This window comes from Sander lucioperca, chromosome 9 (genome assembly GCF_008315115.2).
Source record: "Sander lucioperca isolate FBNREF2018 chromosome 9, SLUC_FBN_1.2, whole genome shotgun sequence".
Lineage (NCBI taxonomy): Eukaryota > Metazoa > Chordata > Actinopteri > Perciformes > Percidae > Sander > Sander lucioperca.
In genome coordinates, this window is record NC_050181.1 from 9,410,393 (window position 1) to 9,430,471 (window position 20,079).

General features: G+C 40.3%; 1 protein-coding gene across 13 annotated transcripts in view; it reads right to left on the minus strand.

The window, feature by feature from the left end:
• The window catches only part of obscnb (obscurin, cytoskeletal calmodulin and titin-interacting RhoGEF b), a 60,021-nt gene that overhangs the window by 21,837 nt on the left and 18,105 nt on the right, over positions 1–20,079 (minus strand). Inside the window, exons 26-47 of one of the 13 annotated variants that reach the window (XM_036005280.1) lie at positions 19,259–19,525; positions 18,221–18,490; positions 17,849–18,115; positions 17,441–17,707; positions 17,012–17,278; positions 16,639–16,908; positions 16,287–16,556; positions 15,879–16,145; positions 14,160–14,426; positions 13,716–13,982; positions 13,231–13,497; positions 11,742–12,008; positions 11,298–11,564; positions 10,813–11,079; positions 9,099–9,173; positions 8,384–8,458; positions 7,813–7,908; positions 5,160–5,231; positions 4,254–4,322; positions 3,794–3,868; positions 1,723–1,989; positions 1,011–1,280 (exon numbers count right to left, since the gene is read on the minus strand). In XM_036005280.1, coding sequence (XP_035861173.1) covers positions 1,011–1,280; positions 1,723–1,989; positions 3,794–3,868; positions 4,254–4,322; positions 5,160–5,231; positions 7,813–7,908; positions 8,384–8,458; positions 9,099–9,173; positions 10,813–11,079; positions 11,298–11,564; positions 11,742–12,008; positions 13,231–13,497; positions 13,716–13,982; positions 14,160–14,426; positions 15,879–16,145; positions 16,287–16,556; positions 16,639–16,908; positions 17,012–17,278; positions 17,441–17,707; positions 17,849–18,115; positions 18,221–18,490; positions 19,259–19,525 — 4,746 coding nt within the window. Of the gene's footprint in view, positions 1–1,010; positions 1,281–1,722; positions 1,990–2,167; positions 2,435–2,583; positions 2,851–3,793; positions 3,869–4,253; positions 4,323–5,159; positions 5,232–7,812; positions 7,909–8,383; positions 8,459–9,098; positions 9,174–10,812; positions 11,080–11,297; positions 11,565–11,741; positions 12,009–13,230; positions 13,498–13,715; positions 13,983–14,159; positions 14,427–15,878; positions 16,146–16,286; positions 16,557–16,638; positions 16,909–17,011; positions 17,279–17,440; positions 17,708–17,848; positions 18,116–18,220; positions 18,491–19,258; positions 19,526–20,079 lie in introns of all 13 variants that reach the window. The other 12 variants (XM_036005283.1, XM_036005282.1, XM_036005285.1 and 9 more) reach the window with 12 other exon arrangements.

Here is a 20,079-nt window from a genome sequence, read left to right on the forward strand (position 1 = left end):
ATACTCACAATTCTACCAATTTCATACCAACAAGAAGCTTGAAACAGAGCACGAAAAGAGTCAAGGTCACTGGTTTATATATGCTCCATTTTAAAGTTTGAGGTAAAACACTGAAATACTGAATCAGAAAAAAATCAGCAATCAAATTCGTCAAGTCATACGTCCATAGACAAATTATTTGGCTGTTTCAAAATACAATGGAATCTGGGGAATCATTAAATGGCCAAGTACATACATGTTTGTGTTGGTGAGCACCATAAATCAACTCAGAGGAAATGTGCTAAGATAAAATAAAATTTACTATTGAAAATCTGAAGAATAAAAATACTTTTTCTAATTTTTCCACTTTATTGTAGGGAGAACAATAAAGAGGTGACAGGCAATGAGGGGAGAGAGATGGGGGATGACATGCAACAAAGCTTTCCCAGCAGGACTCGAATCTGGGACGTTGTGACTACATTCGTTAGCATCTTAAACACCTAGTCCTCCAGGACCTTCACAACAATTAAAAATTTCAATTATTGAATAATATAGCATGTTGTCAATCACTGAGTGAATTTTTTTTAAAGTTATTTGAATAAGTGTACAGTCAAAAAAAAGTGCAGAAAACTTACTGAAAGCAAGAATTACAAGGAAATATATTGCTCAACATGACCAATATGAAATTTGGATACTACATTTAAAGGTAAATGGGAAATGTTAGTTCAAGTTCAATGGGAAGAGGAGTGAACATGCATAAACTGTAGAAATATGACGGAATATAACGTAAAGTGCAGATTTAATACAAATACACAAGTGGGATAGATTAATGGTAGATTAATGGATAACAAGTCATAAAGTGAAAAGAGAGCATCAGAAGAAGAAATCACAAGCATCCATGTTTTGGCATGCTTTCTGAAAAGATAGAAGGAAGGTGTCTCACAAGGAAGATGATATAGACAAACGAATAGTCCAAATGTTATGGAAGTATTATTTCTGTCCCGAGAAATACAATGTATTTTTTCCCTTACCTCTGACTGTTAGAGAAGCAGTGGAAGTGTGGTTACCCACTGTGAAAGTGACTGTTCCTGAGTCAGCTGTAGTGACGCCTCTGAGTGTGAGGCTGTGTACCCGGCCCTCAGACTTGATCAGGTTCATTTCATTATTCTGTAGTGGGACATCCTGGAGTTTCCACTGGGCCAGAGGTGCCTTCTCATGAGAAACCCGACATTCGAAGCGGACATCTTCACCCTCATATACAACGCAGCTCTCCAAGAATTTCAGTATGTTAACCTCGACCTCTGTTTGGTAAATACATTTCAGCAGAATAGTTACATATTGTGTGAAGATCTTGACAAAGATATAGTTCCAGTTGTGTAGACTGTGATCAAAGTGTGATTAAATATATAAAGATTTCTCCTGAGCTGTCATTTTGAGTAGCAAGTGAAGAAAAACAGTAAAGGGTGTGTTAATGTTGGTGAAGATAGACCACAGACAGGCAAACGTGATGAGAAGAGATGACTGATCAAGCTCAACAGAAAAGTATTTGTGTGAATAACTACAAGTGCTTTGAAAACAGTGAAGAACATTTAAATGCAGTCAAGAAGACAGCAAACAGGATCTCCAGATGAAAGGTTGATGCACTTAATGCTCAATTGTTGGAGTGATGTAGGACAAGTAAAAGACGTGACTCCAGAGGGTGCATGAAAAGGACTTAAAAGGTCTTAAATAGACAGCTCCTACCTTGCACAATGAGGACGGCTGAAGTCCTCTGGTTGCCTGTATCACAGGAGTATTCTCCTGAGTCAGCTCCCTGCAGTTTATAGATGACAAGCTCGACTATGGTTGCTTCCTGTTTCAGGTGATACTTGCTGCTGGACGCCAGCACTCTATCACCACACCTCCAGACAACATTGGCTCCTGGCTTTGTGGTCTCACAGCGAAGACTAGCGCTCTCCCCTTCCTGTCTTTCAAGGTTCTGCAGCAGGGTTTTGAAAAGGACAGGCTGGGCTGCAGGGGTAGGAGATGGAGGAAATCAACCAGCATTAACTAAGATTAGATAAAATACAAGCTTATTTTTTATATAACTCTAATCAATGTTCAATATTTACAGTAATAGGTCTTTTAGACAATTAAGTATTTAGTAAAATAATTTGCCACGACAAAGAACAGGTTTTAGCAAGCATACCCTTCACAGCTAGTTGTGCAATGCTTTGACAGACACCAGTGTCACATGTGTAACTGCCAGCATCTTCTGGGTCTACATCATGAATTACTAGTGAAGCCAGATGTCCCGTTTGTCTAATTTCATACTTCGCACAAGGACAAAGACCAAGTTGTCCTTTCCTCCACTCCAAAGGAACACCAGGTTTAGAAAGCTCACAGTGCAGGGTTACACTTTCTGTCTCATCAGCCATTTGGCTTTCAAGCTCTTTTGTGAAAATAACTGGAGCAGCTGATGAATGAAAGGAAATAACCAGATTGTAATCTACCGTACATGTTCAAGAATGAGTGAGATTAGAAAGAATGGTTTTAGAATGAAATGAAAGACTCAAAAGAAGAAGAAGAAGACAGCATGAGACGATGATGTGGTCTCCATCCTACCATTTACTACAAGAGAGGCAGAGCTTATCATGTCCTCTAAACAGCATGAGTAGCTTCCTGTGTCTCCAGGTCTCAAAGCGAAGATCTGTAGCTCATAATTGAATCCTGTTTGTCTGATATGGTACTTTTCTCCACAACTCAGGACTTTAGTTTCCTTCTTCCACTCGACAGAGAGTCCAGGTTTAGAAAGCTCACAGTGCAGAGTGACACTAGCTCCCTCCTCAGCCTCCTGGCTCTCCAGGTCTCGAATGACTATGACTGGAAGAACTGGGAATTGAATGAATTAGACAAGGTGTTGATGTGTGTGTAACTCACAGGCTTTCAAATTAGATACCAGATGAAGATTACAGCGTAAAATGTATGCTAATTTTTCAATTTACCCAACTGAGCTTATGATTTTTTGCAAAAGTAAAAACAGAAAATAAAACAAGCAAAATGTATGGCTGCTTTATTATATACTCACACACATAGACACGCAGCAATACTGATGTAACAGGCCAATGATCCCTACTCCCATTCAAAACAAGCATATATCAGATCTGTCAAACAGAGCTCTTAATTATTCCTATCGGGAGACAACAACAATCCAGAATACAGCAAATCTGGAATTCCCAGGTAAAAACAAAGTGAGCAACAACAAGCCATACTGAATACACTGCATACAACAATCCACATAGGAAACATAACAAAACTGAGAGGAATAAACAATGTGCAGGTGCCACAAAACTTCTACCTTGTCCTTTCCCTTTAATATCTAGCTTTGTAGGATCTGGCTTTAGGGTGACTGCAGAAACAGCAAGCTTTTCAATCTCTGCAGATCTATATCAGTTAATAAGACCTCAAATACAAAGCACAAATGCAAGAATAAGAATAAAAGTGCAATTTACAATGAATGAAGCAAAAAAGGATGCTGCCCAATTTATTAAAAAAACACCAACAATAATTAAATCAACAGTGAGGATTGATGGACTCCAATTAAATGCAATTGCCAAAAGGCAATTTCCAACTCCTCAGCCAACAAGAACCATTGTGCCAGACTATTGACAAAACCCTCAAGACACAAGGAAGTTATGTCACAGCATAACAACCTGGACGTGTAGTATATGCTATCACAGCATGTGTTCGGGCAAAACCTCCAGCATACAAGAAACCTCCTAAAACACTCAGTGTAAACTGTGTTGTTGGAGTTTCTTACACCACTACCACATACCTTCAACTTTGGATTCCTGCTTCTCAGGTTCAACTTTGGAGGTCACTGCTGATGCGGTTGACTTATCTGCTGTAACTGAAGTTATTTGTAGACCTATAATGTAGATTTTAGTTCAACTTACACAATGTGGAAAACCTTCAGCAACAGACTGAACAAGACAACAAACCAAAAGCAATGTGCCACACACAATACCATATTCACTTGATTTCCATTTTTCTGAACTGACAGTGCTGAAGGCTCTTCACTTGATTTTTCAGATGATATGTATTTTCATGCAATGTGCAACAAGAAAAGCAGTACCTTAAAAATCGTACAGACAGTGCCATGACCAAGAGTGTGTCCAACAAAGAAAATAGTAGCACAGTGGAAAATGGCAACCAATACCATCACATGGATGAGTACATTTCTGATTAAAATAGTGTTGCATATAGTTAGGTAATGTAAGACATTAGGTTCATACCTTCCACCGCTTCTTTAGAATCCTTAGATAGTAATGTCACAGCTGCTGGAGCATCTGTCGGTCTCACTGCTGTGATAAAACATTTAAGCCTGATTATACCTGAAACATGGTACCTACAGAGCCAGCAGCCACAAATCTCATTTTTAGAGTCTCTTCATCCAATGAGTATTATGGTAAGTACAGATGCTATATTTCAGCAACACCTTGCATAATTATACAATGCACTTTCTTCTCTTACACTTGTGAAGTGCAACTGTATCACATCATCAGTAACTCCAATCACTGAGCTATAAATGGATCTTTTAAAAGAAATAAAAATGTAGCACAGAGCAGCACACCAATATACAGACTGAAGCCTAAGCACAGGGCAATACATCCTGCACAATACACAGTACATCTTGCAAACTGACACGTCTTGAGTAACATGGCCACTGTTGACAATTATCTACCGCTTAATTATAATAGCTGCTTACAAATCTCTTATTTGCTAGTCTTTCAATAATGTCACTTCCACCAAACACCACAAGAAGCACAAACATTTAACAAAAGGAATCACAGGGAACTGCTGTGTGAGGACAGTTGAAAAACATCACATAACAGCATTGGCCAGGCATTAATATGCCATCCAATATAATATCATACCAGCTCTCCCTATATTCATATTCTGACATTCTGTTAACCTAACCCTTAAAAAACAATTTCACTTTAAATTATTGTTGTCCGTTGTCCACCCCTTATAGCAGCTAAACCAAGTTACAGCCAAACATATAACATGCTTGGTACGCCATAAAAAGCAAGGAACATCAGTAAAGACAGAACACCTGCAGTCAGCAAGGCAAAGACTAAGTCGGCTGTGACAGGAGACGAAGAAGCATAAGTCAATAAAGAGCTCACGTCTTTGCATACCTGCTATTGGCTCTTTGGTCCACTGCCTCTGTGTATTGTGTTTTGCAGGTACTCCAGCAGCAGTGTTTTCAACTGAAATAAAACACAACATTAACCTCAAAATCTTACAATGATGAGTTCTGAAGACAATATCCAACTAGGGACGGTAAAGCACACATAAACACAAATGACCCAGTACACCCAATGTACTGTCAACTGTTTACAACTTGATACTGAATACTGACAAATGTCCTGATGTTAGATTAAATATGCTAATGTAAGAACGGAAAGCAATAAAAAACAATAAAGGTAAAAGAAAAAACAACTCAAACCTCTCACTGCTCTCACAGACCTTTCAATAATCCCCAACACACAGCAACAACACAACACAGTACTGCCAATGTGCCATAAACATATAGCATCAAAATGTAAACACAGAAATGGAGTAAACAAAGCATTAAAACTGGAAAAAAAATTCAGTATTTGCCACACAATAGAATTGACAGAACAGCAACACACACAAGGGCTAACAATAAAACAAAAGTCACCTTCTTTATATATTTTACACATTCATCAGGTAACATAGCCAACTACACAAACAGTAAATCCAAACTGAGCTGCCTATGAAGGTAAATATGGTGCAAAATGGGAGAGCTTGTAGAATACGATGTGAGAACTTGCAGAACAAAAAATCTGAACTTGTATGTTAAAATTTGCACTTGTAAAAATAAAATTTGCACTTGTAAAAAATATTCACACACATGTGATCTGAATTTGAAGTCATACAAAGAAAAAAAACATGAGAGCTTGTAAAATAAATCTGAACTTGTAAGTTGAAATTTGCACATGTAGAAAATGTTCACACACCTGTATTCTGAATGTGAAGTTACAGAAAAAATATTCACAAATGTGTAGATTGATATTTACATGAACACAATGACAGCTGCAAACTTATAATGCAACATTTACTCGTATACCTTTTTTTTTACTCTGGTTATTTTCCATCACAACCACAACTCAGTGATTACAACCTCTCGAATCTGTCACTGCAACTTCACATATGTGCTCTCTCGCATCACAAGGTATCGATTCTGCGCACCTCGACTTTCACAACACTCTTGACGATACATTTGGTGCAAAACTAATTTGTACCTGTGGACTTAGGCTGTGGAGCTCTGAGCTAACAGAACGGGAAAAGCAGGGTTTCTATCGCCAGATGAGGGACAACTCTGTCTGGCTTATTTATGTAGCATGGAAACTTGGTGGAATAGCATGCTAGCGTTAGCTAACTAGCAGCCAGCCCGCTTCTAAATAAATACCATTTAATTGTCTAAACACTTTTTAACAGTCAAACTAAAACACTGGCGGTGAGCTCCAGGGCCTGCAGCCGCAGACGGACCGTCATCAGTGGGGATCGACCAGCGTAGCAACATTGCTTTTGCCAGAAAGCTTCGCTGCCGACCTCGACCTGCAGTCGGAGCTCCAGCGGGACACGGAGAGCCCCACATCCGGTAGCAGCGGCCCATCCCCCGGCCATGACCAGAGCTTGCTTTGCTGATGTTGTGCATCCCTGCTAAGAATTGCACCCGCTTGGGCAGAAACAATCATTTCTGCAGAATTCATTGCTGCCGAAAATTGCATCTAGGTAGCAAGGAAATGCTACAGAGTCTGATAAAACATTGATGTCTCTAAATCTTCTAAAATTCTAATCATTATTGATATACATGACAAAGAGATTTACTATTGCCTAGTTTTTAAACAGTACTTTGCCTTATAAAATCATTATTTTCCCTAGTGGATGCAATTCTCGGCAGGGATGCGAAACTTGGCACCTGTTACCCACTGATGACAGTCCGTCTGCGGCTGCAGGCCCTGGAGCTCACCGCCAGTGTTTTAGTTTGACTGTTAAAAATGTTTAGACAATTAAAAGGTATTTATTTAGAAGCGGGCTGGCTGCTAGTTAGCTAACGCTAGCATGCTATTCCACCAAATTTCCATGCTACATAAATAAGCCAGACAGAGTTGTCCCTCATCTGGCGATAGAAACCCTGATTTTCCCGTTCTGTTAGCTCAGAGCTCCACAGCCTAAGTCCACAGGTACAGGTAATCACTGAGTTGTGGTTGTGATGGAAAATGAACCAGAGTAAAAAAAAAAAGTATACTAGTAAATGTTGCATTATAAGTTTGCAGCTGTCATTGTGTTCATGTAAATATCAATCTACACATTTGTGAATATTTTTTCTGTAACTTCACATTCAGAATACAGGTGTGTGAACATTTTCTACAAGTGCAAATTTCAATTTACAAGTTCAGATTTGTTTTACAAGCTCTCATGTTTTTTTTCTTTGTATGACTTCAAATTCAGATCACATGTGTGTGAATATTTTTTACAAGTGCAAATTTTATTTTTACAAGTGCAAATTCAATTTTTACAAGTGCAAATTTTAACATACAAGTTCAGATTTTTTGTTCTGCAAGTTCTCACATCGTATTCTACAAGCTCTCCCGTTTTGCACCATATTTACCTTCATAGCTGCCTACTCTCTCCATATTTTCCATTTTTTTTCTACAAGTCTGAAATTACATCTGGAACAAAACAAATGACGACCATGCTTACAGTATTGACAGATGTCACAGTATCGGAAAAAAGCCATGCAAACATGTGTCTCATTACCTTCATCTCCCACGTCAAGCTCTAGTGAATCTCTCTGAATCTCCTGTACAAGGAGCTGCTGTTGAGGAGTCTGTCCAGTAACTGGCAGCGTCACAGCTATTAAATTGAACACAACATTCGGCCCATAATTTGAATTTGCCTTCAGACAGCACTCGCTCCATACCAATAAGTCAGCCTCCATGCAACAAAGTAACCCAGAGACCACAGAAATTCACAGATGCTAAGATTGAAATGTTTTTTTTCTTCTTCACAATAGTAACACGCGCCCCTAAAATGATGTAGATCATGACATTGAACTGGTGAATAAAAAAGCCACATTTACCAGCAGTCAGATGAAATAGCGCAGGTTAGTTCAGAAATATAAAGGTTGAGTTAAACCATATTTAGCCTTAAAGTAATTAATTGAAACAACAAGATACAATGTAAGTCAATTCATAACCCAACAAGTTTGTTGTCTGATAACACTAGTCAGCAGGCAATATATGACAAAAGAATGATGCATTGCACTGAATAATTACAAATGCACATGGGTGAAATAACCAAGCAAAGCCAAGAATCTTCAGAGAATTACCATCTACTGTCTCATATATCTCTTGCTTCTTGTGCTCGTCTTTAGCAGCTATGAACGGAGCTTCAGGGGTCTTGGCTGAAATACAAGTATGATATGGACATAGAAATGCTGCATGAAGTATAATGGCAGCAACCAGTGACATAGCCAGACCTACAGTATTTAATTTGGACACCTGAGCACAGCCTGTATAACTGCCACAAATTCAAAAGACGTTCAGTCTTCCCAAACCACGCAAATATAATATAAAGGACAATGAATCATGCCACACACAAGTTAACTATGCAGAAGTAAACTCCAGCCAACAACAGGTATCATTCTCTCAAACCATTAACGTGCTACCAGCACATTAATCACAAATACAAGGCTCCTTATTTCTTCTTTCTGTTTTCAAATGAGCTGGTTATGCCACATTTACTGCCACACAACACTGAGGAAAAAAAGCCACATAAAAACGGCAAAACACAATCCTAGAGATTACAAGACAGAAGGAACAACTGACACAGCAGAGGCACACAAAACTGCAACCTAAAAACATATGGTAAACTAGAAAGAAATAATGTGGCAAAGAATATATTTATCATAACCTATATAGGCAAAAAGGTACAGGCCCAATTTAAGGGCAGGCTGCACATGGCAACACACAGGCCATTATCAAGATTGACAGAGCACTTCAAGCTGAAAGTCAAGCCAGCACATCGCCATCTTCCTTCCATACCTTCCATTGTTTCTTTGGTCTCCTGCCTCTTAGATTCCAGTTTAGTAGCTGAAGGAGGAGCTGACAGCTTCACAGCTGAGAGGATACAATTTGAATTCAGAATGCTTTAACATACTTGATCATCTTGAGTACTTTACCATCATAATTAAAAACTAAATATCACCTGACAAAATGGTTCACAACTTGTAAATTAAAATAATTTCAGCAATCAGCAAGCACTATAAAACATAGTTGATAACTACAATACAACATGAACTAAGATATGTTGGCTTAAATAGACAAGAACAGTTTATAGACCAGCATACACACATGGTCAACACTACTACCAATAAAAACAAAAACACAAAACACAAAACAACTGCAACAAGCACGGTCTGCTAACAGACTGTGATGTGAAAAAAAGGGGACTCTGCTTTGGTATTGTAGTCAGTTTTGGCTCCATCATTCTTTAGTTTGTTTTGTAATCTCAAATGCACAGTAAGAAAAAGAAAAAGTGGAAGAAGTGATGAAAAATCTTCCAAATAAAAATTCTAACTCTGATCTCAGCACAGAACACACAAAGCTCTCCAGGCAAAGACATCCAACCAATTGATCCACCACATACAATGTGAAGGGAACATCTGATTAATCTGATGTAAGACACCCACAAAGAATGCTGATATATTGTATGCCAGCAAACAGAAACAAGAAAAAAAGAAACTGCGAACAAAAATTTCATAGCAAAAGCAAGTGCTTAAAAACAAGACAAAATCAAAGTGTAACACAAATATTCCTCCTATCAATTCAACATCAATGTTTAGTAAGTAGTCTATGATTAAATCTGAACAATACATCTTTTTCTAATTTACAAAGACACATATCCATACACTGTAGAAGTTTGCATCACAAATCATCACTCACACTTGGTCCAGTTGCCTTCGACCGTGCCCGAGCATGATTGTCCCCCCTCCCTACTCCCCCGCTGGCCTGCACTCACACTGGAATAAAAGATTCAGGGCCAGAGCACGTCATAACATTGCGGTACTCGCCGACTACAATTCCTGTTCATCTGTAAGGTAAGAACCAGACCCGGGCATGTTTAGCGATCACACTGATGCATACCGTGCCCGTGTCCAACCGAACTGTGCCCTGGCCCACCTCTTTCAAGCGGGCCCGGGAACGGATTAGCGCAACGAACCAGACTTTGGGGTGAAACGTCCTGGGGCACGGTTTAACTGGGCCAAGCATGAGAACGCCCTAAGACAGTGGAAACCCCCCTCTAGAATGTGAATATCATTGAGGGGGCTTGGCTGCAGCGGGGTATGATCTAAGCTCCACTGTACATGAGGCAGATCAGTAGGAAAGACACGACAAACAAATGTAGCAGATTCCCCTGCAAAACAATAAGCATCCTGTGTTTTTCTCCACTATAACCACCAACTGCCCGTGTCCAACCGAACCGTGCCCGGGCCCACCTCTTTCAAGTGGGCCCGGGCACGGATTAGCGCAACGAACCAGACTTTGGGGTCAAACATCCTGGGGTACGGTTTAACTGGGCCAAGCGCTGTGCTTAAAAACAAGACAAAATCAAAGTGTAACACAAATATTCCTCCTATCAATTCAACATCAATGTTTAGTATGTAGTCTATGATTAAATCTGAACAATACATATTTTTCTAATTTACAAAGACACATATCCATACACTGTAGAAGTTTGCATCACAAATCATCCTACCCTTAATGTTGAGGGTGGCTGTGGTCTTCTGATCTCCACACACACAGCTGTAGTCTCCACTGTCTTCTGGCACCACTTTGTTGATGAGGAGTTCATTCACAGAGGCCTTCTGCTTCATCTGGTACTTTCCTCCGGACTTCAGGACCTGTGTTCCCTTTTTCCACTCAACAGGGACTCCAGGTTTAGAGAGCTCACAATGCAGAGTAACGCTTGCTCCCTCTTCAGCCTCCTGGCTCTCCAGCTTCTGTTTGAACGTCACTGGTTGGGCTGAGCATTTATTAGTTGGTTAGCAGTCAGTGGCATGCCATGACATAACATATCAAAATCCATATGAAACAAACACAGAACATAAAAAACGAACACTGACAACTTGCAAACCTTTATGATATGCAGACCCCAAAACAAACAGGTATAAATATGTACATATAATGTACAATTGTTTTATAATGTTACTCAAACCAACTCTTTAAAAATCCTCTTCCTACCCTTAATGTTGAGGCTGGCTGTGGTCTTCTGGTCTCCACACACACAGCTGTAGTCTCCACTGTCTTCTGGCACCACTTTGTTGATCAGGAGTTCATTCACAGAGGCCTTCTGCCTTATCTGGTACTTTTCTCCAGACTTCAGGACCTGTGTTCCCTTCTTCCACTCAACAGGGACTCCAGGTTTAGAGAGCTCACAATGCAGAGTAACACTTGCTCCCTCCTCAGCCTCCTGGCTCTCCAGCTTCTGTATGTAAGTCGGCGGTAATGCTGTACAACCAAGTTTTCATTACTTGTCAAAATCAAGGTGAAATGAATAGTCTAACAAATATTTTAACAAAACACGACAGAGGCAACAGAAGTGGGCCTTTGTTTGGGAAATACAACATGTACACTTGTTTTATGTAAATATAAAACATTGCCAAAAAAGACTTCATGAATCCATACCATTGACTTTCACAGTTGCAGATGTCTTCTGGTCCACGCACATGCAAGAATACTCTCCACTATCTTCAACCTCCAAATTCCTAATCTTAAGCTCACAAGAGGTTTCCTCTAGCTTCATCTCATACTTCTCTCCAGCTTTGAGAATTTCAGTGCCTTTCTTCCACTGAACGCCGTCCGCAGGTTTCGATAACTTGCAGCAAAGTGTCACAGTCTCCCCTTGCTTTTTCTCCTGGTTCTTGAGCTTCTCTTTAAAACTGGCAGGCATGGCTAAAATAAAATGAACAATGACTTGATTATATAAAACAGGGTGTTGCATTTTGTTGGGTTGTGATGGAGGATGGAAAAAAGATTAGAGGCAAAGATGATGTATGAGTTGTTGTGCTCCAGTTGTCGAAAATTAGTCTTTGGAACCAAAACATCAATCCAGCAGTTGGGTCGATGTACCTTTTGATGAAGTTTTATCTACAACAGTGCACTTTATCTCAAAACAAAAACAAACTCCCTTATTACAATACAACACAATGTAATCCTTTTTCAAATGCCGAACAAAGGAAACATTCCTTTTTGCAGTGCGCAGTCCTTGCATAACAAGACAATGCATTTAGGAACAGGTCACTTGAAAACATTTGCACATGCTGGGGGATGTCATTCACAATTTGTGGATGTGCAAACAGTCTTATACAAACCCCTAGACAAAGAGAATGTTATAATGCTGAACAAGAGAGCAAAGCAGATCTTTCAGTAAATATACTCCCAATGCAAAATACTCAAAACAAATTTCTATTAGGAAAATACAGACAATTTAGTAACAATTTAACCTAATCTATGGTACTTTTGACAAATCTAAACTGTGGGTATATTTGTACGTGACTGTGCGCGGTGTCAGTTATCTTTGGCGACAAGGGAAGTGTATACTTCCTGATCCCCAGCAACCACAAAGTTGGTCCCTGAGTCTCTGGGAGTTAGCTCTTTTACAGTAAGGGCGTACTCACACTTGGTCCAGTTGCCTTCGACCATGCCTGACCACGATTGACCCCCCTCCCTACTCCTCCGCTGGCCTGCACTCACACTGGAATAAAAGATTCAGGGCCAGAGCACGCTTACGTCATAACATTGCGGTACTCGCCGACTACAATTCCTGTTCATCTGTAAGGTAAGAACCAGACCAGGGCACGTTTAGCGATCACACTGATGCATACCGTGCCCGTGTCCAACCGAACCGTGCCCTGGCCTACCTCTTTCAAGCGGGCACGGATTAGCGCAACGAACCAGACTTTGGGGTCAAACATCCTGGTGCACGGTTTAACTGGGCCAAGCGTTGTGCTTAAAAACAAGACAAAATCAAAGTGTAACACAAATATTCCTCCTATCAATTCAACATCAATGTTTAGTAAGTAGTCTATGATTAAATCTGAACAATACATCTTTTTCTAATTTACAAAGACACATATCCATACACTGTAGAAGTTTGCATCACAAATCATCCTACCCTTAATGTTGAGGGTGGCTGTGGTCTTCTGGTCTCCACACACACAGCTGTAGTCTCCACTGTCTTCTGGCACCACTTTGTTGATGAGGAGTTCATTCACAGAGGCCTTCTGCTTCATCTGGTACTTTCCTCCAGACTTCAGGACCTGTGTTCCCTTCTTCCACTCAACAGGGACTCCAGGTTTAGAGAGCTCACAATGCAGAGTAATGCTTGCTCCCTCTTCAGCCTCCTGGCTCTCCAGCTTCTGTTTGAACGTCACTGGTTGGGCTGAGCATTTATTAGTTGGTTAGCAGTCAGTGGCATGCCATGACATAACATATCAAGATCCATATGAAACAAACACAGAACATAAAAAACGAACACTGACAACTTGCAATCCTTTATGATATGCAGACCCCAAAACAAACAGGTATAAATATGTACATATAATGTACAATTGTTTTATAATGTTACTCAAACCAACTCTTTAAAAATCCTCTTCCTACCCTTAATGTTGAGGCTGGCTGTGGTCTTCTGGTCTCCACACACACAGCTGTAGTCTCCACTGTCTTCTGGCACCACTTTGTTGATCAGGAGTTCATTCACAGAGGCCTTCTGCCTTATCTGGTACTTTTCTCCAGACTTCAGGACCTGTGTTCCCTTCTTCCACTCAACAGGGACTCCAGGTTTAGAGAGCTCACAATGCAGAGTAACACTTGCTCCCTCCTCAGCCTCCTGGCTCTCCAGCTTCTGTATGTAAGTCGGCGGTAATGCTGTACAACCAAGTTTTCATTACTTGTCAAAATCAAGGTGAAATGAATAGTCTAACAAATATTTTAACAAAACACGACAGAGGCAACAGAAGTGGGCCTTTGTTTGGGAAATACAACATGTACACTTGTTTTATGTAAATATAAAACATTGCCAAAAAAGACTTCATGAATCCATACCATTGACTTTCACAGTTGCAGATGTCTTCTGGTCCACGCACATGCAAGAATACTCTCCACTATCTTCAACCTCCAAATTCCTAATCTTAAGCTCACAAGAGGTTTCCTCTAGCTTCATCTCATACTTCTCTCCAGCTTTGAGAATTTCAGTGCCTTTCTTCCACTGAACGCCGTCCGCAGGTTTCGATAACTTGCAGCAAAGTGTCACAGTCTCCCCTTGCTTTTTCTCCTGGTTCTTGAGCTTCTCTTTAAAACTGGCAGGCATGGCTAAAATAAAATGAACAATGACTTGATTATATAAAACAGGGTGTTGCATTTTGTTGGGTTGTGATGGAGGATGGAAAAAAGATTAGAGGCAAAGATGATGTATGAGTTGTTGTGCTCCAGTTGTCGAAAATTAGTCTTTGGAACCAAAACATCAATCCAGCAGTTGGGTCGATGTACCTTTTGATGAAGTTTTATCTACAAAAGTGCACTTTATCTCAAAACAAAAACAAACTCCCTTATTACAATACAACACAATGTAATCCTTTTTCAAATGCCGAACAAAGGAAACATTCCTTTTTGCAGTGCGCAGTCCTTGCATAACAAGACAATGCATTTAGGAACAGGTCACTTGAAAACATTTGCACATGCTGGGGGATGTCATTCACAATTTGTGGATGTGCAAACAGTCTTATACAAACCCCTAGACAAAGAGAATGTTATAATGCTGAACAAGAGAGCAAAGCAGATCTTTCAGTAAATATACTCCCAACGCAAAATACTCAAAACAAATTTCTATTAGGAAAATACAGACAATTTAGTAACAATTTAACCTAATCTATGGTACTTTTGACAAATCTAAACTGTGGGTATATTTGTACGTGACTGTGCGCGGTGTCAGTTATCTTTGGCGACAAGGGAAGTGTATACTTCCTGATCCCCAGCAACCACAGAGTTGGTCCCCGAGTCTCTGGGAGTTAGCTCTTTTACAGTAAGGGCGTATTTACGCTTGGTCCAGTTGCCTTTGACCGTGCCCGAGCACGATTGACCCCCCTCCCTACTCCCCCGCTGGCCCGCACTCACACTGGAATAAAAGGTTCAGGACCAGAGCATGCTTACGTCATAACATTGCGGTACTCGCCAACTACAATTCCTGTTCATCTGTAAGGTAAGAACCAGACCCGGGCATGTTTAGCGATCACACTGATGCATACCGTGCCCGTGTCCAACCGAACTGTGCCCTGGCCCACCTCTTTCAAGCGGGCCCGGGAACGGATTAGCGCAACGAACCAGACTTTGGGGTGAAACGTCCTGGGGCACGGTTTAACTGGGCCAAGCATGAGAACGCCCTAAGACAGTGGAAACCCCCCTCTAGAATGTGAATATCATTGAGGGGGCTTGGCTGCAGCGGGGTATGATCTAAGCTCCACTGTACATGAGGCAGATCAGTAGGAAAGACACGACAAACAAATGTAGCAGATTCCCCTGCAAAACAATAAGCATCCTGTGTTTTTTTCCACTATAACCACCAACTGGCCTTTAAAGCAAAACCAAACCAAACTATGAGAAAAGTCAACTTGGCATTCATTTCATTGATCTAAAAAAACTCGCAAAATACATTAACAGTGGAATTGTCATAGAAAATGACTCTTCAAACAGAATTCATAAAAGTAATCAGCTCTGCAAGACAGAAACTTCACCCAAATTTGTAAAATGACATACTTGAGTTCTTACCATTGACTGTCACCTTTGCCATGCTCTTGGCAGTGCCCACGTCACAAGTGTAGATATCAGTGTCTTTCTCCTCCAGGTGTTTGATGGTGAGAGTTAGGACCCCCTCCTTCTGGGACATCTCATATCGACCTCCAGCCTTGAGCTCTGTGTGACCCTTAAGCCATATCACAGTGGATGGGGTTTGTGCAGTCTGACATTGCAAGGCCACAGAGCTCTTCTCCTCAGCTTGGCTGTCAATAAGCGCTTTAGTAAATTGATGGATTGGCTCTGTAAAAAAAGAAAAGAAAGTATGAAATTGTATGATTAATCTATGGATTCAGAAAATAAGATTATCTCAGAACCCTATGATTCTACATTTAGTAAATAAATGAATAGCTTTTTTAGAAGGTAAATATGGAATTTTCTTACCCTTGATTTCCAGCTTTGCTTTAGTGGTTGCACCTCCAACAACTTCACAACTGTACTCTCCGGAGTCTTGAGCAGAGACATTATGGATGGTCAGCTTCATGACTTTGTCCTCTTGGCTAATGCCATACTTGTGGCTCTTTTTGATGGCTTTGCCTTCCTTGGCCCACTTTACAGTGGAACTGGCCTGTGTTACCTCACAGGTAAATACAGCATCTTCATCTTGAACAGCACTAACATTCTGTAGTCCTTTAGACACAGATGAAGCTTTGCCTGCAACAAGGGATGATAACATGTTTATTTTAGTACCTTAATATTTTTGTAACTCTATCTAGGTCTATTAAATATAGCTTACCTTCAACTGTTAATGTCGTTTTGGAGCTCAGGTCTTTAATGTTAAAGACCACCTCTCCAGCATCAGCAGGAGTGACATCCTTAATGGTCAGCATGTACCTGCGTCCTTTACTGGTGGCTTTGAAGCGGCCTTCATTTGCGATAGTTTGGCCATTTATAGTCCAGGAACACTCATCGGTGCTCTCACGAGATAATATGCACTCAAAGCTACAAGTCTCTCCCTCATTCACCTCAGCTGGTTTCAGCCATTTGGTAATTCCAATGCCTATCTCTAAATTTGGGACAGAGAGCATACGTTGGTGAAGATGCAAAACAATACCATATGTATTATGGCTAACACTGTAAAACTGTATATCTCAAACAACAGTACCAACCTCTTACAGTGACCTTTGCTTTAGAAACCTCAGTTCCAAGATCACAACTATACTCTCCAGCATCTTCTTTGGTGATGTCCTTGATGATCAGTCCCAAAGACTTGCCTGTGTGAAGGAGCTCATACTTTGATCCAGCCTTCAAGACTTTACCTTCTTTTCTCCATATTGGAGAAACCCTGGGCTTGGACGCCTCGCATGGCAGAGTTATCATGCCTTTCTCCTCTCCAATGACATCATCTAGAGACTTTAGGAACACAGCACGCTTCTCTGGAGGGGAATTGGAGGGAAAAAAAGAATGACTGAGGGATATTATGTTCTGCCTGAATGACAGTATATACACGCATGTAGCTGGGATTTCCTGCCTTAACCTGATATTCACAGTAATTAATATTGTGTGAGCTTGTAAATGTGGTGCATGGCAGTTCTTACCTTTAACTTTAAGTGTAACAGACTCTTTCAACTTGCGGACTTGAAAGGTGATAGTCCCTCCATCCTGAGGTGCCAAGTTCTTCAGTGTGAGCTTGTGAACCTTCTCTTCATGAGTGATGGTGTTGACTTCATTAGTGAAGAGCACCTTGCCATTTAGAAGCCACTGTGCCTCTTCATCTGCATAGTTGATCTCACATGGGAACACTGCATCGCTGTCTTCATCAACCTCTGTGTCAGCCAAGTGCTTGGTGATCTTAATGTCACGCACTGGACAGAAGAAACACAAGTTATAGTTTAAAGACCAATGTAGTCCACAACCATTCTAAAATAGCTGCTTTATGTGATGGTTTTAATAAGAAAATGCACAATTGCTGTATTTTGTTTGGTATTTAAAGGTCCATACTGCACCTTCAACAGTAAGTGTCCCTTTGGTCTCAGCAGGTCCGGACTGACAGCGGTACTCTCCGCTGTCTTCCTCTGTCAACCTTTGAATGGTAAGTTGAGCCCTTGTAGCATCTTGCTTAATGTTATACTTGTCTGATGCTGCCAGAGGTACCGGTCCTTTCGACCAATTAACCTCTTTGGGTGAGGCAGAGAATTTGCAGGTGAGTATGGCAGAGCTTTTCTCCTTTGCCTTCACATCTTTGATGGGCTCTGCAATCTCAAGTGGACGCTCTAAATGTGAGGAACAGTATGTGATTAGACTCAACTGAATTATGCTGGATATATTTACCAACAACAGTATCACAGTGCAGTATAAACGTGATTCAACATATTTACCTTTGACTGTGAGCTGGGCTAAAGATTTGCTCTTCCCAGCTGTAAACTGCACAGGTCCGGTCATCGAAGCTTTGGTCTTTTTGAAAGTGAGACGGTGCATAGTACCCTCTTTCTCCATTTCAATATCAGCACTTTCCTGCACTGCAACTCCATTCAGAGTCCATAAAGGAGGTTTCACCAGTTCCATACTGATTTCAACTTCAAAAACAGCTGCAAAGGGTTCTGTGACTTCTACTGAACTAAGCTCCCGCACAATGCTGATGGACTGCTCTAAAGGGGTCATGAAGAGAATGGTTTAGTAAGAAGTCAATCATATGATTTCATAAAATAAAAATATTGCTGATTTATATACTGTATATTATACTGTATTGAAAGGACCACACCAATAGTAAAGCTTTTTTTTAAGACTCAAATCAAATTGCAAATCCCATACAGCTGCACTAGTGGCAAAGCAAAGCTGATGTAATGAGGGCTCTTCTTTACAGCAGTATTGCGGGATCTCTGTATAAAATGGGCTAGTGTTTCTAAATAACTTCAAACTAGTTTGGTTAGTCTTCTGTGAAAAAGGCCTATTCTTTGTTGATGGACTTTACTGTAATGACTTAATATATTTCCCACCAAACTTCAACCTTAGCAGAGGTCTACTCAACCAGAATGACTGAAAACACATGTGTGGGTTACTTCACCTGCAGTAGTAATACATTTTTTTTTTTTACACACACAATTTAAAATACCAATTACTATGTTAATTAATTTGGCTTGTTCCAATGACCAAGAAATAAATCAACATAATGTTTCTGTATATTCCATTAGTCCAATACTTAATCATAGATAGACAGACAAACATTGATATAGACAGACAGACATATGTATAGTGTAGACAGAGATACCTCATTGACTAGGAGTCTGATGGCATGTTTTGTGTAAATACTTGTACATATATACACAATCATACACGGCCATATACGTAAATGCCCTACAACTGATAAACCTGAGACTAAGCTTACACTCAACCTTTGTCATCTTCCATCATGTTACCTTCCACAAGTAGTTTACAGGATGTTTTGTCATCAGTGCCGTCACAGGTATAGGTGTCTTCATCCCCAGAGTCCACATCGTTGATGGTGAGTTTTCGGTACACATCTTCACTTTTGATCTCGTATTTCTTGCCGTGTTGGATCTCCATCTTGTTCTTGTACCACTTCACATTTGCACTGGCACGTGACACTTGGCATTCAAGATGACCACGATGCTTATACATCGCTATCTTATCCCTGAGTCTCTTCACAAACTTGACAGGCAGCTCTACAGTAACAATAACACTGAATCAATGAAAACTATCACATATGCCAAAAAAGGAAGATTTAAGGCTATTACTGCCAAGGCCTTGCCAAAGCCCTTGCCTAAGCACACTACAGGCAATGTTCACAATTGAATTATGTTATATCAAAAGCAAATGGAGCTAATAAGTAATGAAACATCAATGCTTTTGATGCACCGTCATGTTCGTCGTTTTCTTTTGCAAAAGCTAAAGCAGACAGCAAGAATCTTGTTATGACACTACAGTAAATGGAAATTACTGTGTGCCAGTTATTCTTGTTTATATATCAGTTGATTTCAAACAGCGAGACGCTGACATAGAAACTAGGAAACATGTCCATGTTGATGCAAATTAGGGCAACTTATGGTCAACTGAGAGAGAGAAGTTTTTCTTTGTTTCTCATACTCCTGGAGATGTCCAATCATCAATGACCCTAAAATCATTGGACCAATGATGTGTTCTCTATAGACAGACCATTGAACAGACCTACATTCAATCAAGACAGAAAGCTATGACAAAACCCCTTGAAAATAATCCT